This window comes from Rhinolophus ferrumequinum, chromosome 25 (genome assembly GCF_004115265.2).
Source record: "Rhinolophus ferrumequinum isolate MPI-CBG mRhiFer1 chromosome 25, mRhiFer1_v1.p, whole genome shotgun sequence".
NCBI classification, from domain to species: Eukaryota; Metazoa; Chordata; class Mammalia; order Chiroptera; family Rhinolophidae; genus Rhinolophus; species Rhinolophus ferrumequinum.
The window spans coordinates 10,981,564-11,001,137 of record NC_046308.1 but is presented as its reverse complement, the minus strand read 5'-3'; the positions used below and the strand labels follow the sequence as shown (position 1 = coordinate 11,001,137).

The 19,574-nt window shown below is 47.1% G+C and overlaps 1 protein-coding gene across 4 annotated transcripts in view; it reads left to right on the top strand.

Annotated features, from left to right (window-relative positions):
• Positions 1-19,574, top strand: part of NOS1 (nitric oxide synthase 1) — a 163,376-nt gene that overhangs the window by 67,288 nt on the left and 76,514 nt on the right. For 3 of the 4 annotated variants that reach the window (XM_033097858.1, XM_033097859.1, XM_033097857.1), the window contains exon 2: positions 14,304-15,471. In XM_033097858.1, the coding sequence (XP_032953749.1) occupies positions 14,747-15,471 (725 nt within the window). In that variant the 5' untranslated portion in view covers positions 14,304-14,746. Of the gene's footprint in view, positions 1-14,303; positions 15,472-19,574 lie in introns of those variants that run through there. The other variant, XM_033097860.1, reaches the window with a different exon arrangement.

Sequence of the window (19,574 nt, the reverse complement as noted above, 5' to 3'; positions counted from 1 at the left end):
GCATTGGGACTTAACCAGCAAATTGTAGGATAAATAAAGCGCTCAGTCTGTTGAGCAGGTAAGGCTTCTTGAAAAAGCTGCTGAAATAGAGTTGATGTTCCGTCAACAAGTAACCAGTATAGTGTCTGTTTTGAATGTCCACTCTGTGTTGTTCTGAGCACAGATCTCGGGGCAATGGCCAGCTGTGTCATGCTAGGCGGGCACATGTCTTGTGAAAGGAGAAGTTCTTAGATGCCAAAGCAAGGCATTCTAGTGGTGGTTTCCCAGGGACCCTGGGCTTGTATTGCTGACCTTCAAGGAGACTAGTCGATTAAACTAGGAGGAACTTGCTTAGCGAAAGCAGCGTGATATTGTGGAAAGAACACGGGAGTGGGAGCTGAGAGTCACTTGTGGCTCCAGCAATAATAATGACACAAGCCAACATCCTTTTCGCACTTGCTAAGAGCCTGGTACAGTGTTAAGTGCTGGGCTCACAGAAGCACAGGTTTCCCAGAATGTGGTAGAGCCTCCACGGGTGACACCCATTTTCTTTTATTGAAGTCAAATTCGCATAACATAAAATTTATTATTTTAAAGCGTAGCATTCATTTAGTACACCCACAATGTTTTACAACCATCATCTCTATCTTGTTCCAAAACATTTCCATCACCCTAACAGGAAACTCCCTACCCATTAAGAATTGAACACAAGTGTTTAAACAAAAACTTGTCCATGCGTGTTCCCAGCAGTACTATTCACTATAGTCAAAAGGTGGAAACAACCCAAATGTCCATCACCAGATGGATGGATCAACAAAATGTGGACTATCCATATAATGGAATCGTATTCCGCCAGAGAAAGGAATGCAGTTCTGACCCATGCTGCAACATGGATGAGCCTGGCAGACATTGTGTGAAAGAAACCAGGCGCAAAAGGCCATGTTGTGGAGGGTTCCATTTGTACGAAATACCTGGAGCAGGCAAATCCAGAGAGAGAAAAGCTAATGAGTGCTTGCCAGGTGCTGAAGGGGGGCGGGGGGGGGGGGGCAAAAGCGAAAGACTGCTTAATTGGTACCCATTTAAAAAACGTTTTATTTTGCAATAATTTCAGACTTAGAGAAAAGTTGCAAAACAGTGCAACAAGTTTCCTTATACCCCTTTTTCCGCATCCCCTAATGTAAGCATAATTCCTAGCCGTAGTACAATTACCAATAACAGGAGATTGACAGAGACATACTATGTATTATTAACTAAACTACAGACCTTATTTGAATTTCATCACTCTTTCCGCTAATGAACTTTCTGTTCCGGGGTCTTATCCAGGATCCCACACCACTTTTAGTGCTTATTTCTCCTTAGTCACCTCCCATCTGTGATCGTTTGTGAAGCTCTCCTTGCCTCTCATGGGTCTGACACTTTCAAAGATTACTAGTCGGTTGTTTCATAGAATGTCCTTCAATTTGAGTTTGTTAAATGTTTATTCGTGATTGCAATGAGTTGGTATCCTTTTTTAAATTTTACTCATTAAACATTTGTTTTGATAGATAATAGGACCTTCGTCCTATGGCAACTTCATACTATGATTTCATGGATATTATCGTTCCTTACAATGAGGTTATAGTAAGTATTCAAGGTACAAAGTGAGTCAACTTGAAGGGGAAATTGTAAATAAATAATTGCACCAGTGAGACACAGATATGACACAAAGATACGAAGGTAGTAAAACCAGTGGGGGAAATATGACATTATCTCATGTAATCCTCACAAGAGCCCTGCAAAGTGGATACTGTTATTATTCACAATTTTACAGATGAGGAAACAGAAGCACCGAGATGCTACATGTCTTCCCAAAGCCACACAGTCGGTAAATGGCAGAGTCAGGATTTGAACCCGGGACCTACCATCTTAACCATGACATTCCCTCAGAAGCCGTCCTTCCCACCTCTGTGATGTTATTTCGGGGGCAATTTGCAGAGCTCTGTTAGGTAAGGCTGAATCGGGTGGGAGTAGGTCACTCAGTGTCACCGAAGGGCTGTCTCCTAGAGGCATACCAGGAGCACTGATGAGCCAGGAGTGAAAGGCCCAGCCAGGTTGGGTAATAACCCCAAGGCACAGGCACTAAGCACAACATGTGGGACGTGGGACTGTGCTTCCTCTGGAGGGAGGGAGGAGGCTGGTTTCCATTCAGCTATTGTTGGAATGAGTAGGTGCAGACTGGTTTGGTATCAAAGGAAAAAGCTCTGTTTAGAGAGAAAGGTGTCACTCCAGGAAGGGTTTCTGTAAACACACTGAGGTGAGAGAAGAAGCGGATGTGGAGTGAAGGATGACTAAGGTGTGAAAGGCTGCACCATTCTCAGCAGCTTTACCCCAGGGGAAATGAGGGTAGGAGAACATGAGCCCCAGGACACAAGCTAGGACAGATGCAGGGAGCTCTCAGGAAGGTGGGGACCTGGATCAACCCGGGGCACCTATGAGGTCAGACAATTAAGTTCAGAACGCATCCTAGAAAAAGTGCTGCATACCTCATCCCTAAATATCACTACGGTCACCTTCCGAGTGCTCCCCTTGCTAAGCTATGCACCAACACCAGCACCTAGTCCACCCTTCAAAGCCATTTTGGAACTCTTTCTGGAATGGCCATCAGAGCTGTTGTCGTATTACCCTTGATGTCCTGAGTGTCATCAAAATGTCTTCCTTTCAATATTTCCTTTATCTTTGGGTAAAGAAAGAAGTCCTTGAGGGCCAGATCAGGTGAGTAGGCAGGGTGTTCCAATACAGTTATTTGTTTACTGGCTAAAAACTCCCTCACAGACAGTGCTGTGTGAGCTGGTGCATTGTCGTGATGCAAGAGCCATGAATTGTTGGCAAAAAGTTCAGGTCGTCTAACTTTTTCATGCAGCCTTTTATAACTCTTCCAAATAGTAAACTTGGTTAACTGTTTGTCCAGTTGGTACAAATTCCTAATGAATAATCCCTCTGATATCAAAACAGGTTAGCAACATCGTTGCAACAAGTTCGCGAACTTAATTGTCTGACCTTCGTATGACAGGACCCAAATCACTGAGCACATCTATCCCTGTATTGAACATCTTCTAAGGATGACCATCCTTGCTTCCCTTTAAAACTCACTATCTAGCAGGGGCCCCACAATCAGATAAATACCCACAGGGTCCTGGCAAGAAACAGATGAGTGAGAGGGTTCACCTGGGGGCCCCCAGGGGAGTGGGCGAACTCATGCCCTATCATATGGGGCCCTGACATTCAGGAAGGCAGACCCAGCACCTTCCAATGTTCCAAGAACCCCAGAAACTTGGATTTCATGTGACACTTCTAGTTTTTAACTGTGTTAACCAAATGAAAGTCATCTGTATGCCTATGGGTGTTGTTTGCAGAATCTGACCAGAGCCTTTTGGAAACAAGCGATAACTTGGGTCTGAAGCACTTTTGGGCAGAACAGTTTATAGTTTGGGTTGAAACTGAAATTTCATTTGAAATTGCCATTTTTGGAAGTCACAAAATAGTTGAATATCTGCAATTTTACACGATGCAACCTAAATATTATTACACTCCCTAGACTGAAGTGTTCTGCTTGAAGTAGCATGGGACTGCAAAAAAGTAACGCAGGCATTCGAGGCAGACTGGTTTCTCGAACTATAATACACACACCAATCACCTGGGGATCTTCATAAAATGCAGAGTCTGATGCATAAGTCTGGAGTGGGGCCTGAGACTCTGCATTTCTAAGCAACTCTCAGGGGATGCCTGCTGGTCCATGACCCACGTGGTGTAACGAGGCGTTAGACCATGTCCATCAGGGGTCATTTTACAAATTCCGTTGTGACACCCTCTTTCGCTCTCCGTTTTTTGAATCCATGGTGTTGTCACCCAAGTATGGGAAGACTCCGGCATTCATTATTTCATCTGTAATGGGCCGTATTATCACTTCCCTGCCACCGCTTGGCAGGAAGGGGACTGATACCAGCCCTGCCTTCCTGCATGGCACCACCCGCTGGGATGGTGCTCTAACTGTGGCATCGTTCAATAGCTGTAGACTTGGCGATTGAGACTCTGATTTATTGAGCACCTACTGTGTGCCCAGCACTTTGCTGCACTGAGGGTACAACCGCAAACCAAGGAACCATGGTCTTTGTCATCAAGGAGCATACAGCCTCATAGTTCAGTAGGATGACCCGCTTTTGGAACAAAGTAGTTGCTCAAAAGCTGAATAAATGAAGGAGTTGTGGCAGGGATCTCTCATACTATGATCCTTCTTTGATTTTTTAATTTTAAAAATGGCGTTATCACTTATGGCTTCCTTTAGCAACACGAGGTAAATGTACTCAGCTTTTTATCCTAATTACGAAATTGATCTTTTAAACCTTTATCCTGATAAGCAACTAGTATGGGGTCTGTGGATCCCTACAGATACTGGAAAATCCTGGAATTGTGCACACAGTTTTGTGACACTCTGCCCCCACCCTCCACCTGTCATAGTATTCTCAGACCCTCTGTTATCAATCCTAGAGAGACAGATAATAATTGGAGGTGGTTCACCAGGAAGGAAGGGCTGAGGAGGTAACTTGACGCCTTGGGCTTATTTTGAATAATCAAGAAACAGTATAACTAGATAGAAAGGGCACCTCCTGAAAAAGCTACAGCTCACATCCTGAGTTTAGCATTACTGTTGAATGTAGGACCCTGAGTAAATATCCTGATTTCATGGGGGAGCCAATGAAACATGAGCATGTAACCTGGGTTGGAGAAGAAATCATGCAAGAGACCAGAATCCTCGTTCTGACTCCGTCTCTGAGAACCTTCAGCAAATCCTTCCCCATCCATGAGCCTCAAACTCCTTGTCTGGAAAACGTAGAGTTGACCGAGTAACTTTCCCTCTTCTTGCTACGTGGGTCATGAAGTGCGTGGAAAACCATATTAATGCTATGATTTGTCTCTCCAGGGGTACGTTTTGTGCCCGATTCCAGGATTTGCAGGCACCCCTGAGCCCTGTTGGGGGTCCATAGACTCCACATCATGAACCGTTGGAATAGAAAACCCCTATGATCACTTTCAACCTCCAGTGACAAAAATCGTAGGTGGTGATCAGGCCAACTGAAATAAAAATTCACAGTAGTGCTTTGAAGGGATAAAAGCAAAGACTTTGAGCTGTCATTATTTATGGGTTATATGATTATCTACTTAACAATCTGAGAGTGACAACTATTACTAAATTTACCGTTTCAGAAGATTTTTAATAAAAGCAAAGATTTGAGTTCCGACAAACTTGGTTGGAATCCCCATCATTGACACTAGCTGGCTAAATATCTACGACTTAATTAACATCTTTGAGCCTCAGTTTCAACCTCTATTAAGTAGGAATAGTAATGTCGTGTCTGTCGTATGGTTGTTGTAAGAATGAAATTAGATAATTGACTAATGCGCTTACATATAATAATGTTCAAAATATTAGGTCGAACTGTAGGAGACTGGTGAATTTGATCATCTGCCAAACCGCTGATTTCACATAGTTCAAGCTAATACAATTCAATAAAAGATACTGCTGTGGGTCGCTGATCATTTATTCAGTAAATATTTATTGTGTACTTACTAGGTGCTAACGCATGCTGACATATGGCAACTGCAAATGCATTTATCCAAACTGAGAATCTTGATCGTTTGCTCAAGTTTAACCACTTATATTTATTGTTATATCTGACATATGTGGAGTTATTCCTGCCATTGTAGCTTGCGTTTTCTATGTAATATGTTCTCCCTTTTCCGATATTCATTTGCAACTGAGTCAGGCCTATTGTGGATTCCGTGATCTATTTACAGGGAATTTGCAAGTTAAGGGAACAGATATTATCACTGCTCCTTTCCAATAAGCATTCTTCTTTTTCCTTCCATGAGCACCATTTGCCACCCTCTTGACCCAGCTTTCCTGCACTGGGGGCACCCAAGCATGCCAGGCGTGAGAGGAGAAACTTGGTTGAGTCTTAATTTAATACAAAGCTGTAATTTGGAAGGTGCTGTTCTTGATGTCCTCCTAAAAATAAAGACTGAACATTACCACGACAGTTGACATTTACAGTTTACAAAGAAGTGTTCTTCACAGCATCCATCTTACGTAATGTTCACAAAAACCCTGGGAAGTAGTTGTTTTTACTTTTTCAGTTTCACAGAAGGAAATTGAGATTCAAAATGTTAAATGACTTTCCCAAGATCAAGTGACCAGTATATGGCACAGCTGGGAAATAAGTCAAATCAAGGATATTTTCCATGATCCTCTCTTAATTCTCAAAATTGTAGAAAGAAATAATGACATAAAGAAATGTTGACGCTTGCAATATGTTAGACCACAGTTAAATTAATTACTCAGGAAAGATAGTTCTATCAGATGAGTTTCATTTCTTATCTTTTCTTTCACCCCATTTTTACCCACCCTCACAGTTTGTCTCTTTGTGGAAGCCAGAAGCTGGAAAGCCACTGTGGACAGCACCTCCTCTCTTACCCTCTCCATCCAATCAGTCACCAACTCTTGTTGACTCCACCTCCTAAATATCGCTTCGATCTACCAACTTCCCTCCTTTCTCCCTTTCGGTACCCTAACCCTCACCAGCGTCATCTCTCGTCTCTGGCCAGCAGCCTTCTAAGTGGACTCCTCATACCGCGTTTCCCCGAAAATAAGACCTCGTCGGACAATCAGCTCTCATGCATCTTTTGGAGCAAAAATTAATATAAGACCCGGTATTATATTATATTATATTATTAGATTAGATTCGATTAGATTAGATTAGATTAGATTAGATAAGACCCGGTCTTATATTATAGTAAAATAAGACTGGATCTTATATTAATTTTTGCTCTAAAAGATGCATGAGAGCTGATTGTCCAGTGAGGTCTTCTTCTTTATTTTCGGTGAAACACGGTAGCTAGAAAAGCCTCGCCTTTCCCACCCATTCTCCATCCAGCAGCCAGAGCAATCTTTACAAGATACAAATCTGACCAAGGAACTTCTCTTCTCAAAACCCTCCAATTCTTTCCATCGTCCTAAGAATAAAGTCCAAAATCCTTAACTTGGCTCTCATGACCCAGCTCCTGTAGACCTCTCCAGCTTTATAGAACATTGACTTTCTTCTGCCACAGGGGACTTTGTCTAGTGCCTCAAATATTAATACAAGCTCCCTCCCCCTTCAGTACCTTCTCTCCTCCACCCCTCCCTCCCACCACCCACTCCTTCATCTGGCCAACTCTTCCTCCAGGAAGACTTCCCTGACCACAACCACCCAGACTATGTTAGTTGTCCTGTCCATGCTGCCATTAGCATGCTGTATTTCCATTTTGTTCTACTCACTATACTTGTTGCTAATGTCTCTCTCTACCCGCTCTGCCCCCAGGTTGTGAGCTCTGAGGGCAGGGATGTGGTCCCTCTCTTGTCTATCCTTGTATTCTCAGTACCGAGTTCCTCACTGACCCAGGGAGGAGCTATGTAAGAGTTAATAAATGAATGGATGACATGGATGAAAGAAAAGGAAGGGAGAAAATAAGGAAAGGAGAGAAAAGGAGAAGAACAAAAAGAAAGTAAAAAAGGTTAAGATTTATTGGGGGTAGAAAATATGCTCTGTCTTTTTATTTTAGTTTTTAATGGTTCTTAAGGAACATTTCAGAGACCACTGGTGATATCTTTCCATTTTATAGTAATAAGGCCATCCTCTTGACCACGATTACGTGTGCGTATCTGGCCTGAAATGTTTCATTTTCCTTGAGGTGTAATCTAAATTGACTCTGAAAATCATACTGTGTTTCCCTGAAAATAAGACCTAGCCAGACAATCAGCTCTAACGCATCTTTTGGAGCAAAAATTAATATAAGACCCGGTCTTAGTTTACTATAATATAAGACCAGGTCTTATATAATATAAGATCCGGTCTTATATAACATAAGACCGGGTCTTATATTAATTTTTGCTCCAAAAAACTCATTAGTGCTGATTGTCTGGCTAGGTCTTATTTTCAGGGAAACAGGGTAGTTAATTGTGGCTATGCATTATCCCACCAAATGCATTCTCGTTTAATTATCCTGTGTGACTTATTATTCCCATATTACAGATGAGGGATCTGAAGCTAATAGGTGGTACAGGTGAGTCACAAACCCTGTCTTTCTGGCTCGAAGGCCCATGTCTTATGACCCCTACCTCCACTTCCTGTGATGGGGTATGTCTGGCAAGGGTGGAGAGAGGGGTACATCTCTGGGGATTTTTGTGCCACTGAGGGGTCTGTAGATGGAAGAAATGTAAGAATCTTAGTTCCAAAGCCTGGAATTTTCTGTCTATATGGTGGATATCGTGCTCTACAGCCGGCTGAACTAGCTCATAAAAATGAGCTTTGCAAAATGAAGATGAAATGAAGGCTCCATACTTCCCCAGATCCAACATAGAGAAGCCGGCCCTGTAGCTCTGATCCATGAACCCCCCCACCCGACCCCAGGGGTGTTGACTCACCACCAAGATTTTGGGCTTGCATTTGTGGCTGTCTCTCTTGAGTTCCATGCTCCAACATACCAAATTCTGCTCTTTTGGTGTTCCAAATTTACAATGCACAAAAAGAATATACAATAAAAAGGACGCCTTCCTCCCATCCAGCCCCTAGCCTCCCAGTCCCCTTTCCCAGAAGCAACCCCGGGCGCCAGTATCTTGGAATGTTTTCCCAGAGATGTTCAAAGCATCTCCACGCTTCTGTGGAAGTATGGATAAATTACAGAGGATGAATATAGAAATATATTTCTCTCTCAGTGTTCTTCACCTTGCTTTTTAAATTCAGTAGTGTGTCTTGAAGATCATTCCCCATTGATCCTTTGAGATCTAATCCCCCCTTACTTAATACCCACATAGGATTCCATTGTATGGATGTGCTACTCCCCTACGATAGATTCTCAAATTTTCCCAATCTCTTGATTTTCTGAGCAGCACTGCAAGGAAGAGTTGTGTGTACTCGTATATGTTTAAGGGTGTTCCTTCCAGTTTATCTGCAGGAGAAAGTCCTAAAACTTCAATGGCCAAAGATCTGTGTATTTTAAATTTGGGGGTAGATATTGTCAAACCGCCAAAGAGATGGTACAAAGTGGCAAAGTAAGAGAACGTGGGTTTCCCAAACCCTCAGCCACAGGATATACTGGCAAGCTTTAATCCTTAATCCTCACGCCCCTAACTCGATGCCCGATCCTGCCCGTGAGGTATGGATGTTAGATCTGGGAAGATCGAAGTCATCGCAGGCAAAATGTAGCCATGAAACGGGGAATGACGTGCCTGGGGAGACCCCACAGAACCAGGGTGCTCTTGTCTCTGGGATCCCCAAGGCACAGAATGCCAACTTACCCCCTGCTTTGCAGAGGTTGGCAGGTTTGTAGCTATGCTTTGCTGGCGTGGGAGAAAGCACGTCAGCTTGATTCCCAGTGGTGTTCTCTCTGGGAAAAGACTACAAATTAGCTGTTCGGGAGATGTAACAAAGTTCGTTGTTTTGTTGTGTGTGTTTTGTGTTTTTTTTAAGTGCAGTTGGGTTATGGTTTTAGTCTTTTGTTTGCATCAGGGGTGGCAGTATTTTGTTTTGATTCTTTTAGACATGGAGGACTTGAATTTGTTTTTAAGTGAGATTGAAGGGAGGTAGGAGCCAGCGCTGTAACTCCATCAGAGATTTTGTGGGTGCGCGAACTAAAAACACTTGGGTGTTCACAGGCTGGGTGTTGTTTTCTAATATTGTTCATTTAAAAGGTAACACACATGTGCTAAAAATAATTTAAATGGTATTCAAATAGGAAACAAAGATAGTGCTTCCTCCTACTTCTGACATCCAGTATTCCTTGTAAGATACAACCAGCAATATTCATTCTTCCAGAAGGTTCTCTGCATTTATGCGTGCAGGCCTTACACGTTTGCGCCTTTCTTTTTTCACCTAAAGGTATATCATTTCCTACCTGTAAATAGGGATCTGCCTTATTCTTTTTAAGGAAACATTCATTGCACAGATGGTTTAGCTTTCAAATGACGCTCTGGCAGCAGGATGTTTGTTACTGGCCTGTTAGCCCAGGTGACACCCTACTGTTACCTGTCTTCACAGGGTTCTAGGTGGATTTACTCTCCACCATTCTACTCCCATCAGGCTTATTCCAAGTGGTCAACCTCAAACCTCCAAAAATTGTGAGATGTTTGCTCACCCTCTAGGTAATTTTTCTGGTTTCTTTAGAAAGAAGTGTCTTTTGCCTAGCTAAGTTATCAGTAGCTTCTTGAAGGGACCTAAGGGACAGTGGGATACAGGAAAGAGCCTTGGTCCAACAGCTGACTCTAGAGTCACATGCCAGACCTGCACTGCCCAATGATAATACAATGTAAGCCACCAATGTGACCTTTAGCTGTATAGTGATTGCATTCAAATAGTAAAAAGCAACAGGTAAAATGAATTTTCATAATGATTGTGTTTAACCCAATATATCTAAAAATATTCTCAGTTCAACACGTGTCTGTACTGGAAGATGATTGAGCTATTTTATATTCTGTTTTTCCTACTAGTCTTTGAAGCCCAATGTGCATTTTACTCATACAACACATCTCAATGCAACCAGCCACAGCTCAGGAGTCCAATGGCCATATGTGGTCAGTGGCTGCCCTATTCGACAGCCTTGCTGTAGACCCCCCCAACTGTCTCTGATGCCTGACGTCCTCTGACCTTCAGTGCTAAAAATGGAAAGCCATGGTCAAACCAGAAAAAGCAGGTCTCGCTGCTGCAGCTTAATTTCCACATCTGTAAAATGGGAGCAATGGAACGTGACCTTGGTCAGGGTGAGGATGAAGAATATGGCAGCAGAGGAGGGTGTGCTCTAGGGTGGAAAAGGAAGGAGGCATAGTTTTCTGGGATTATTATTAGGCTTAACCCTGGTGAGTACTCAGAATCACTCAGACACAAGGCTGCCTCCTTGGCATATTCTCTGAACTTTAGTCACCTTGTCTGTCTGTTAAGTGGGGATAAAAACAGCTCTTACTTCATCTGACACCCATGCAGAGGGCTCAGCACCATGTTTAGCACACAGTAAACTCTCAATCGCTCAAAAACTGCTGCTGCTACCAATCCTTGGGTTGTAGAAATGCAGCCCAAGGTCACACTGCGAGATGGTAGTAGCAGACGCTGCCCTATTTTGCCTCCCTCCTTCTCGCTGGCAGTCGGCCCCGAAAGTCAGCCACTAATTTCCTCACAGCAAGGTAACTGAAATAAATACAGTGAAACCATGGAACTACTCGAATGAGGCCCGTATCCAAGTATTATTTCCATGGTATGTAATCTGGCGTGTATGCACATGTGATTTATTTAAAATCGCATCTCCAAAGGGCGGAGGCTGGGTATAGTCAATGCCCCGTATGGGGACTAGCAAGAGATTCCTCAGTGTGGTTTCCAGCAAAGGGCCCCCTTCTAGGTCGCACATGAAGTACCTTTGGCCTGTGATGGAGTAGAATGTGCACTGAATTAAAAGCCAGGAAGCCTGGATCATTACATGTTATATAACAGTAGCAGGAAACCATTTTTTTCTGAGCATTTGCCCTGTGACATTGCTGAGCACCTTGCATTCATTGTTTTATTTAATACCCCAGTTAGCCACGGAGGTGGTAATTACTTAATGACCCCATTTTACAGACGAGAAAACTGAGGTTCAGAGGAAATAAAGAATTCACCTAGAAACACATGGAAAGGGCCTTAAAACTGTTCCCTCTGGCAGAGGGTGGCCAGCTGTCCTGGTTGGCCCAGGACTGAGGGGCCTGCTGGACACCAGACATTTGCAAGCTGGGATACGTGGCTCTCCCTATAGCAGCACAACTTATTCATCTGTAAAATGGGGATAATCAAACCTGACACTGATCAGGGTGAGAATAAACGTATGGCAGCTGAGGAGGTTGTGCTTTGGGGAGGAAAAGGAGGGAGGCCTAGTGTTGTGGGGTTATTATCAGGGTTAGGATTGACCAAGGTGAGTGCTCAGAATCCAGTCGGATAGACCCAGGGCTTGCATATTCTCTCTCTCTCTCTCCAGACACTGATCATCCCTACCTCTCCCAAGCCCAGCCTCATTCCAATTCCTTCCAAAGATCAAGTTGCCTTTCTAGGCCAAAGTCTAAGAAACAGCACCCCAGTTTCCTAAGCATCAGCTAACAGCCCCCTCTAATTTCGAAAGCAGCTGAGAAAGAGTCAAGGCTGAGAGTGGCTGGGCAGGTTCGTGGAGTCTTTTACTTCTTTTTTCTTAAACCAAGCCCAGCCTCTGTCATATAAGGTCTGGCCCAAGCCAATGTGTGGCAGGAGAGAGCTTGGGGGCCTCATCTCTTCAAGAGCCCACCTTCAAGTCCCTTCTTTAATTAAAGAGACCAAGCTCAGTGCCAAACTTGGACACTCAAGAGTGATCTGCGGGTCCCAGCTGTCTCTCTCCAACTAAACAACGAACAGCCTGGGTTTGGTACCGGGAAGAGATGGGGTTTGGGGAGAGTCAAGGAAGCCAGGGGAGCAGGGTGGACCAATCTTCTCCCCAGGGAGGAAGGGCACAGTGGTTCTGGATGGTTTTCTCTGCAAACCAGAACCCCAGCATAAAGACGCTGACAGATACTCGGTCGACACATGGGCCGCACACGCTCACGCACACAGCAGAGAAATGACACAGCACAAGGGCGATGCATGAATACACAGAGAGAAACACACACAGCAACACCAGATGGAGAACGCAGCCCAGGCTGGGCCTGGGTAGTCATTATTCCCTCACCCACACGGGACTGGCAGAGTTACGTAAGGCGAGCTGCAAAAGGGGGAGGCTGCACTTGCTAACCACCCCCCCAGGGGATCCAGGAAGGGGCACCTCCTTCTCATGGGGGGCGTCTGCACCCATCTCCTGCTCTCAGAGACATTGGGAGCTTGTCATTTGCCTCAGCCCTGGGGTGACCCTGGGAAGCCACTAAAAGGGAAACGAGGGAGTGTCACTTCGTTAGTAGTGGCAGATGGGAGCTCCCTCACTGTGCTGGTGAAGATGCCTGCGGAAGGGGGTGCAGAGATAGAGAAGGAACTGGGGAGAAGGAAAGAGATGGAGGGGTTCTCTGCTACACCCATGTGCCCCCCGCCTCCACCTACAACCACAGATCACCTGCCCTGACTCAGACACAGAAGACACACATTACTGCCTGCTGTGTGTGGACCACAGTTGCACACACCTCACCTGGGGCAAGCATCCAGCTGGGCCCCCTGTTGGCCTTTGGTACCCCAACCACACCTCATTTCCCCAAGCCTGGGGGAGCTGGTGGGAGTTGCAAAAATAGCTAGAATATACATTTTTAAAAACTAGAGTATACGTTTAGAAGCTCAGGCTCAAGAGTGAGGCCAACCTAAGTTCAAATCCTCTCTCTGCCCTAATTCTGTACATAACCTTGGACAAGTCACTGACCCTTCCCAAGCTTTGGTCTTCTCATGTTTTAAAGGGTTATGGTGTGTATCAAAGGAGGGGGTCTGTGCTCAGTAAGTGTCCACTATGTTTAGTCTTTGGGGATTTTTTCTTCTTCGTTCAACAAATCCTCATTGAGCACCTGCTACCTGCTTATGTTCACCTCAGGGTACACAGTCCACTTTTCCTGATGTTTCTCCGTGAGGGTTTCAGACGGTCTGCAGAGTACATATGTCTTCCACAGTTTCATGTGGACCCATGTCTTTGGTATTTATTATACCCAGATTGGTTTTAATGGTTTTTAATGTGGCCAAGTCCATCCTTTTGAACCTGGAACAGCTAATAATTACAAACATGGTCCTAAAGGCCAATGAGCATCTTTCGTAGGCAGTTCCATGGATGGCGGCGTCCTTCCCCTTCCAGGGGGCTGGTTGCGGGGGCTTTGAGAGTGGCCGGAATGGAGAGCCCAGAGATCCGTGCTGGCTGAGCTCCTGACCTGTGGATGGATGCGTGTTTGTGAAACACGGGGAGACAAAGGCCATGTGACAAGTTGGAGGGGTGACTTCTTGCAGTGGGAAAGAAGTAAGAGAGACCTTATCATTCTTGCCTTCTGATTTCTGGGACTGTCCGTGGTTTCCCCAGGGCTTTGATCATGGAGATGAACCCAGGCAATTTGCAGCTACCTGGGAAGATATCCCCCTCCAGGAAGAAAGATTTTGTTTCTAGGTCGTCTTCAGAACTCAGATCATCTGATAGCTAGACTTCTCATTTGGCTGCATTTCCCATCTGAGTTTTGAAGGTGGCGTTGGGCACCCCACACCAGTCTCTCGTTTTTAATTATCATCATCCCTTCCCTTGTTCCTTTCCTTCAGCTCAGGAAGCCCCAGATCTAATCTGCATCTCACGGGCTGCCAATGCCCAAAGAATAGCCCACAAGAGCGTGCGTCACCTCTAGACACATCCACCAGACACTTCTCCTCCCAGTCCGTCTGACCTGTTGCTTAGGGACGCGTCCCACAGCTTCTTCTGACGTCTGCCCGATCAACCATCGCGTCCTTAGAGAACAAGGAAGGAAGCAGACGCAGGAAATCATGCCACCGACCGCCAAACGGCAATGAGTGGGTGACACCGACTTGACGTCAAAGACCGACAAGATCACGCCCAAGAGCAACTCACCCTCGAGACTCCCCTCAACCCCTGCAGCGCCAGCCCCCAGCTCCTTCTCGGCGCCACCGGCAGCTGAGCGTCTCTCGGTAAAGTCGTCTTGGCTGGACAGAGCCTGAGATCTTCTTCAGACCCTTGGACACTAGACATCATGGAGAATCACATGTTCAGTGTTCAGCAAATCCAGCCCAATGTGATTTCGGTCCGCCTTTTCAAGCGCAAAGTGGGGGGCCTGGGATTCCTGGTGAAGGAGCGGGTGAGCAAGCCCCCCGTGATCATCTCTGACCTGATTCGAGGGGGTGCTGCGGAGCAGAGTGGCCTCATCCAGGCTGGAGACATCATTCTCGCGGTCAACGGCCAGCCCTTGGTGGACCTGAGTTACGCCAGCGCCCTGGAGGTGCTCAGGGGCGTTGCCTCTGAGACCCACGTGGTCCTCATCCTGAGGGGCCCCGAGGGCTTCACCACGCACCTGGAGACCACCTTCACTGGGGACGGGACCCCCAAGACCATCCGGGTGACACGACCCCTGGGTCCCCCCACCGCAGCCGTCGACCTGTCACACCAGTCGTCAACCTGCAAAGAGCAGCCACTGGCAGTGGACGGGGTCACAGGTCCTGGCAGTGGGCCACAGCATGTCCACAACAATGGCCAGGAACCTGGCTTGCTGTCTCACACCAACGGCCTGGCGCCCAGGCCCCCGAGCCAGGACCCCGCCAAGAAAAGTCCCAGGGTCGCCATCCCGGGCAGTGAGGAGCGCAATGAACTACTCAAAGAGATAGAACCTGTGCTGAGCCTTCTCACCAGTGGTGACAGAGGGATCAATGGAGGTGGACCCACCAAGGCAGAGACAAAAGATGCAGAAGTCCAGGTGGACAGGTAAGCTCCACAGGTGTGCACGCACATGTGCGCACGTGTATCTTGCATGTGAACATGTCCTGCAACTTACCACTGCAGCCCAGAAGCCAACCTGAGCTGTCTCTGACATCTACACCAGCACATCCTCTCACCCACCCCCCCACTTTGCCTCTTTCCCTTAAAATTGCAAGTGCAAGAGCAGAATAGGCATAACTTGTAGTATGTATGTCTTCCCGTGAATCCCAGAGCTATCCATCCTGGTAGCTGGCATCATGTCTTCCAATCTTTATCCCATGTAATCGTCCGGCAACCCCATGGGGTGGGTACTTCTGCGATCCACATTTCACGGGTGAGAAAACTGAGGCTCAGAGGGGACGGGCCTTTCCTGAGGTTGCCCAGTGAGTGAGAGGCCCGTGTGCATGGCAGATTCGAGCGTGGGATGGGTGTCACAGCCCCGGAAAGAGAGAGGGAAAGCGGAGTACCGGGCACCCCTCAGCTTAAACCTGTTCTCTCCTTGTGACAGCCAGTCAAGGGCAAGGAAAGTTCTAAAAGAGGGGAATGGAATCGAGGTAGAGAATGAGCCCCAACTCCCCAAAACAGCCCTCTTGCTCGGATTATGTCAGAGCCAAGGCTAGAACTTGAATTCAGTGGCAGACCCTCTGTTGTTTGCCAGGTTGGCATTTTCTGATTCTGTGGGGAGCAAAGCTGGCAACAGTGGGTGATGGTAGCTCCTTCTCTGGGGAGAAATTGGCAGCTGAGCCAGGTGGTCAGAAAATAGCGGGTCAGGAGATATGAGAGAAATTTCACTCTGCACCCTGCCACTCTCACCTTCGGTCCAGCACTGACACTCTGGCCCCCAATGGGTGTAGGCAGACCTTTCTTATCTACCCCCGTGTATGGAGGGAGGCTCAGGTCTCAGGGCCCCCGGAAATCTAGGCCAAAATTTCCCAGCGCCCTCCTCCCCAGGGACTGCTGTGTGTCCCAAGAGCATTTAGAGGTCACCAAGAAGTCCCTCAGGGGACTGGGTTAAAGAATCTCTCCAGGCACCTGCATTGATTCATTTAACAAACATTCATTGAAGGCCAGCTACCTGCCAGCCACTATTCTCGGCACTAGAGGTAGAACAATGAATGGAATAGACAAGTCCTCTGACTTCTGAGTGAAATGATAGAGACAAACCCCTGACCTTGGGGAGCTTACAGCATGGTAGGGAAGATGAAGAATAAACAAGATAAAAATGTGAAATATGCAGCCTCCTTAGTGATCCCTGCTAAGGAGATAAACAGAGCTGGGAGGGGTTAGGGAGTATCGGGCAGGTGGGATTTTAGATAGAAGGGCTGCCCAGGTCTCAGAAGGAAGACAACACTAGAAGACCCTGGGCAAGCGGTTCGGGAGCCCTGTAGCTTTACAGAGCAAGGGCATTCCAGGCAGAGGGAACGGCAGGTGCCAAGGTCGTGAGGTGCAAGTGTGCCTGCTTGTTTGGGGAACTGCATGGGATGTAGTCCTCCTTCCTGATAGGGCAACCCCACAATAGCCCTTTGGTGGGCCCCTCAGTCTGTGGCAGCCCACCTGTGGCATCCTGGGTTTTCCCACCTTCCCACACCTGGGCAAAAACTGAGCCCATTCCAGCAAGACCCCAGAGATCCCCCAAGGAGGAAGATGACGCTCTGTCAGGAGCCCCTGGGCAGAGGGGTGCTAAGGGTCGTTGGCTGCCCTTTGATGCTCTGCCCTCCAGCCCACGCCTCCCGTCTTGTACGTGCCTCCCTCATCCTCCACACTGCCTCTCCCACGAGGAGCAGTGAGACACTGAGTGGGGGCTGTCTTACCGTGCGTGCCAGCGGAACCCCGCCTGTACCTACTGCTCTATCCACTTGGTTCTGATTGTGAGCAGGGCACAGTGTGGGCAGGTCAGGAGCATCAGAATGCCCCAAGACTCTGAATCTTGTGTGTGGCATGGAGAAGTCCCTCCCACTATTGGGAGCTGGGTCCTCCCTCCAAGGAGCCCACGTGCAGGACACCAAAGCCGGGGCAGGACATCAGGCTTGCACGAGGCGTCAAACATGAAGGACTTAACGGGGGCCCTTGTGTCAGCCAGGCCTTAGCCTCCTTTCAAACACCATCTCAGCAAAGCCTCCTCTGTGTCCTGAACATGCGGGAGGGGCCCGTCCGTCTGATGTGTAGTCGGACCTAGTTTTCCAAGTTGGGAGGCCACCCCTGAGCTCTCAGCCCGCCCTCATCCATCACGGTCTTCCTCTGATGACCCTGTGTCATCCTTGCATGTAGTAAATTGTTTGACCAAAGCAGCAGAAAAAAAAAAAAGCTTTTTCGGAGGAAGTAAGATTTGGGACGAAGTGACCCAGGGCTCCATGAAACCCACTAAGGTAAATGGTTCTCAGGATGAGGAATATTTCAAAATGGCACATGTTCCCCAAGCTTAATGGCTCACACCCATGCTGGACTCAAAGACACGGCCCCTCCCCCCCATTTTTTACCAAATATTTTTTAAATGCCCCTTTTACTAACCAGAAGCGAATTCATGGATCATGTAACCACACGGTGCATTTTTAAAAATCCATATAATGTCTTAACTATAAAATATAGGAGAGCATAAAAGTAATTTATGATAAACGAGCCTGTAATGTCTGCATCAGTGCACAGGCATGACCTCACTGGAACAGTCAGATGTTTGCACCTACACACAGAACTGCTGCAGACACCACCGCGTCCAGGGCAGATTGGCACAGGTGTGTTGTTTTGGCAACTCAAATGCTACCAGCAGCGTCACCTTGGTGATGTGATTTTCCGAAATGGTGAACAGCTCCCGATAGAACCATGCCCTGTCTTGCTTAGATTCAGCGGCAATAGTGGCATGCATGGAAAATTCAGTATATTTTAAAGCTTTAGTTATACCGAAGACTAAATTGGGATCTATGGCTTAAGAATTTAAGCGTGGTAGTTATTTTTGGGGGTTTTTTGTTGTTGTTGTTGTTTAATGTGTGGATGTCCAAAGATTGCATGGCTGTCGGGACCCTTCTTCCTGTTTGGGTTTGTCCCTGGTGTTGCAGGATGTCCATCACCTCAGGTGCCACCACCCTCCCACTGGGACGCTACGAGCACTCTTGCCATCGTCCTAACAACCAAAACTGCCTCTCCCAAATTGCCAAACTGCTTCCCTGGTGGCTGACACAAGTGCCTCCTTAAGAATAAGTGTCCCAAATCAGGAAGAGGAAACCCAGAGACAGAATGTTTTTGGGGTCCCTCTTGGGGCTGGCAGGCCTTGGATGTTTCAGGCCCCTCGGAGCACATGGCTGCCTGGAAATGACTTAATCCCCCAGGGGCCTCTTCATCCAGGCTGCTTTTTGGGGTGGGGGGTCAGAACCGGTATCCTGGATGCTGGATGAGCAGGCAACAGTGAGGCAGAGCCCGACATCCAGGTCGCACTCACTAGGCTGTGACTCCTGGGGTCCGAGCAGAGGCTGGCGCCATCACTGGTTCTCAGCAGTGCTCCTGACGTTCTGGTCTCTCGGCCTCATTCTTTTCCTTCTTGTCCTCTTTCCTCCTGGACACAGACTTATGTTCCTGTTCCACCTAGTCCCTTTCCCTCGTGGGGCATCCGTGGCCCTGTTGTTTGGGGGTGCTGGCCTTCTCTGGGAGGAGAAGTGATGTTTAGTTTAGACACGGCCTCATCCCTTCATCCCAGGGGGGAGGTGGCCTTGGCAGGTGGTGGCGCATGTGAGGGAGTGTAAGGGAGTCAAATCCAGGGGCATCCGGGACCTTCTGTACTTGGGAGCAGTCTCTTTAAAATGCTGCATGTCAGAGGATATCCAGATTGTCAGCTTGCTGCCCTGAAGGAGGGTTCTAAAGAGGCCAAGGTCCCTGGTCCAGCATCCATCTGGACCAGCCGGTCACCCTCGCCCTGCGCTCTGATAACTTCTCCACTTACAGGGCACTCCGTTACTTACAGATTACCTCCTGGCGTGAAGCCGGCTCCCTAAGTAGGACGTGTGGTTTTAACCCCCTTTTATAGATGAGGGACTTGAAGCTCAGAGAGGTGAAGCAACTTGCCGTACGTCACACAGCACTATTGTGGTTCTACCTAGAAATCTCACAATGCGTGTCCAGAG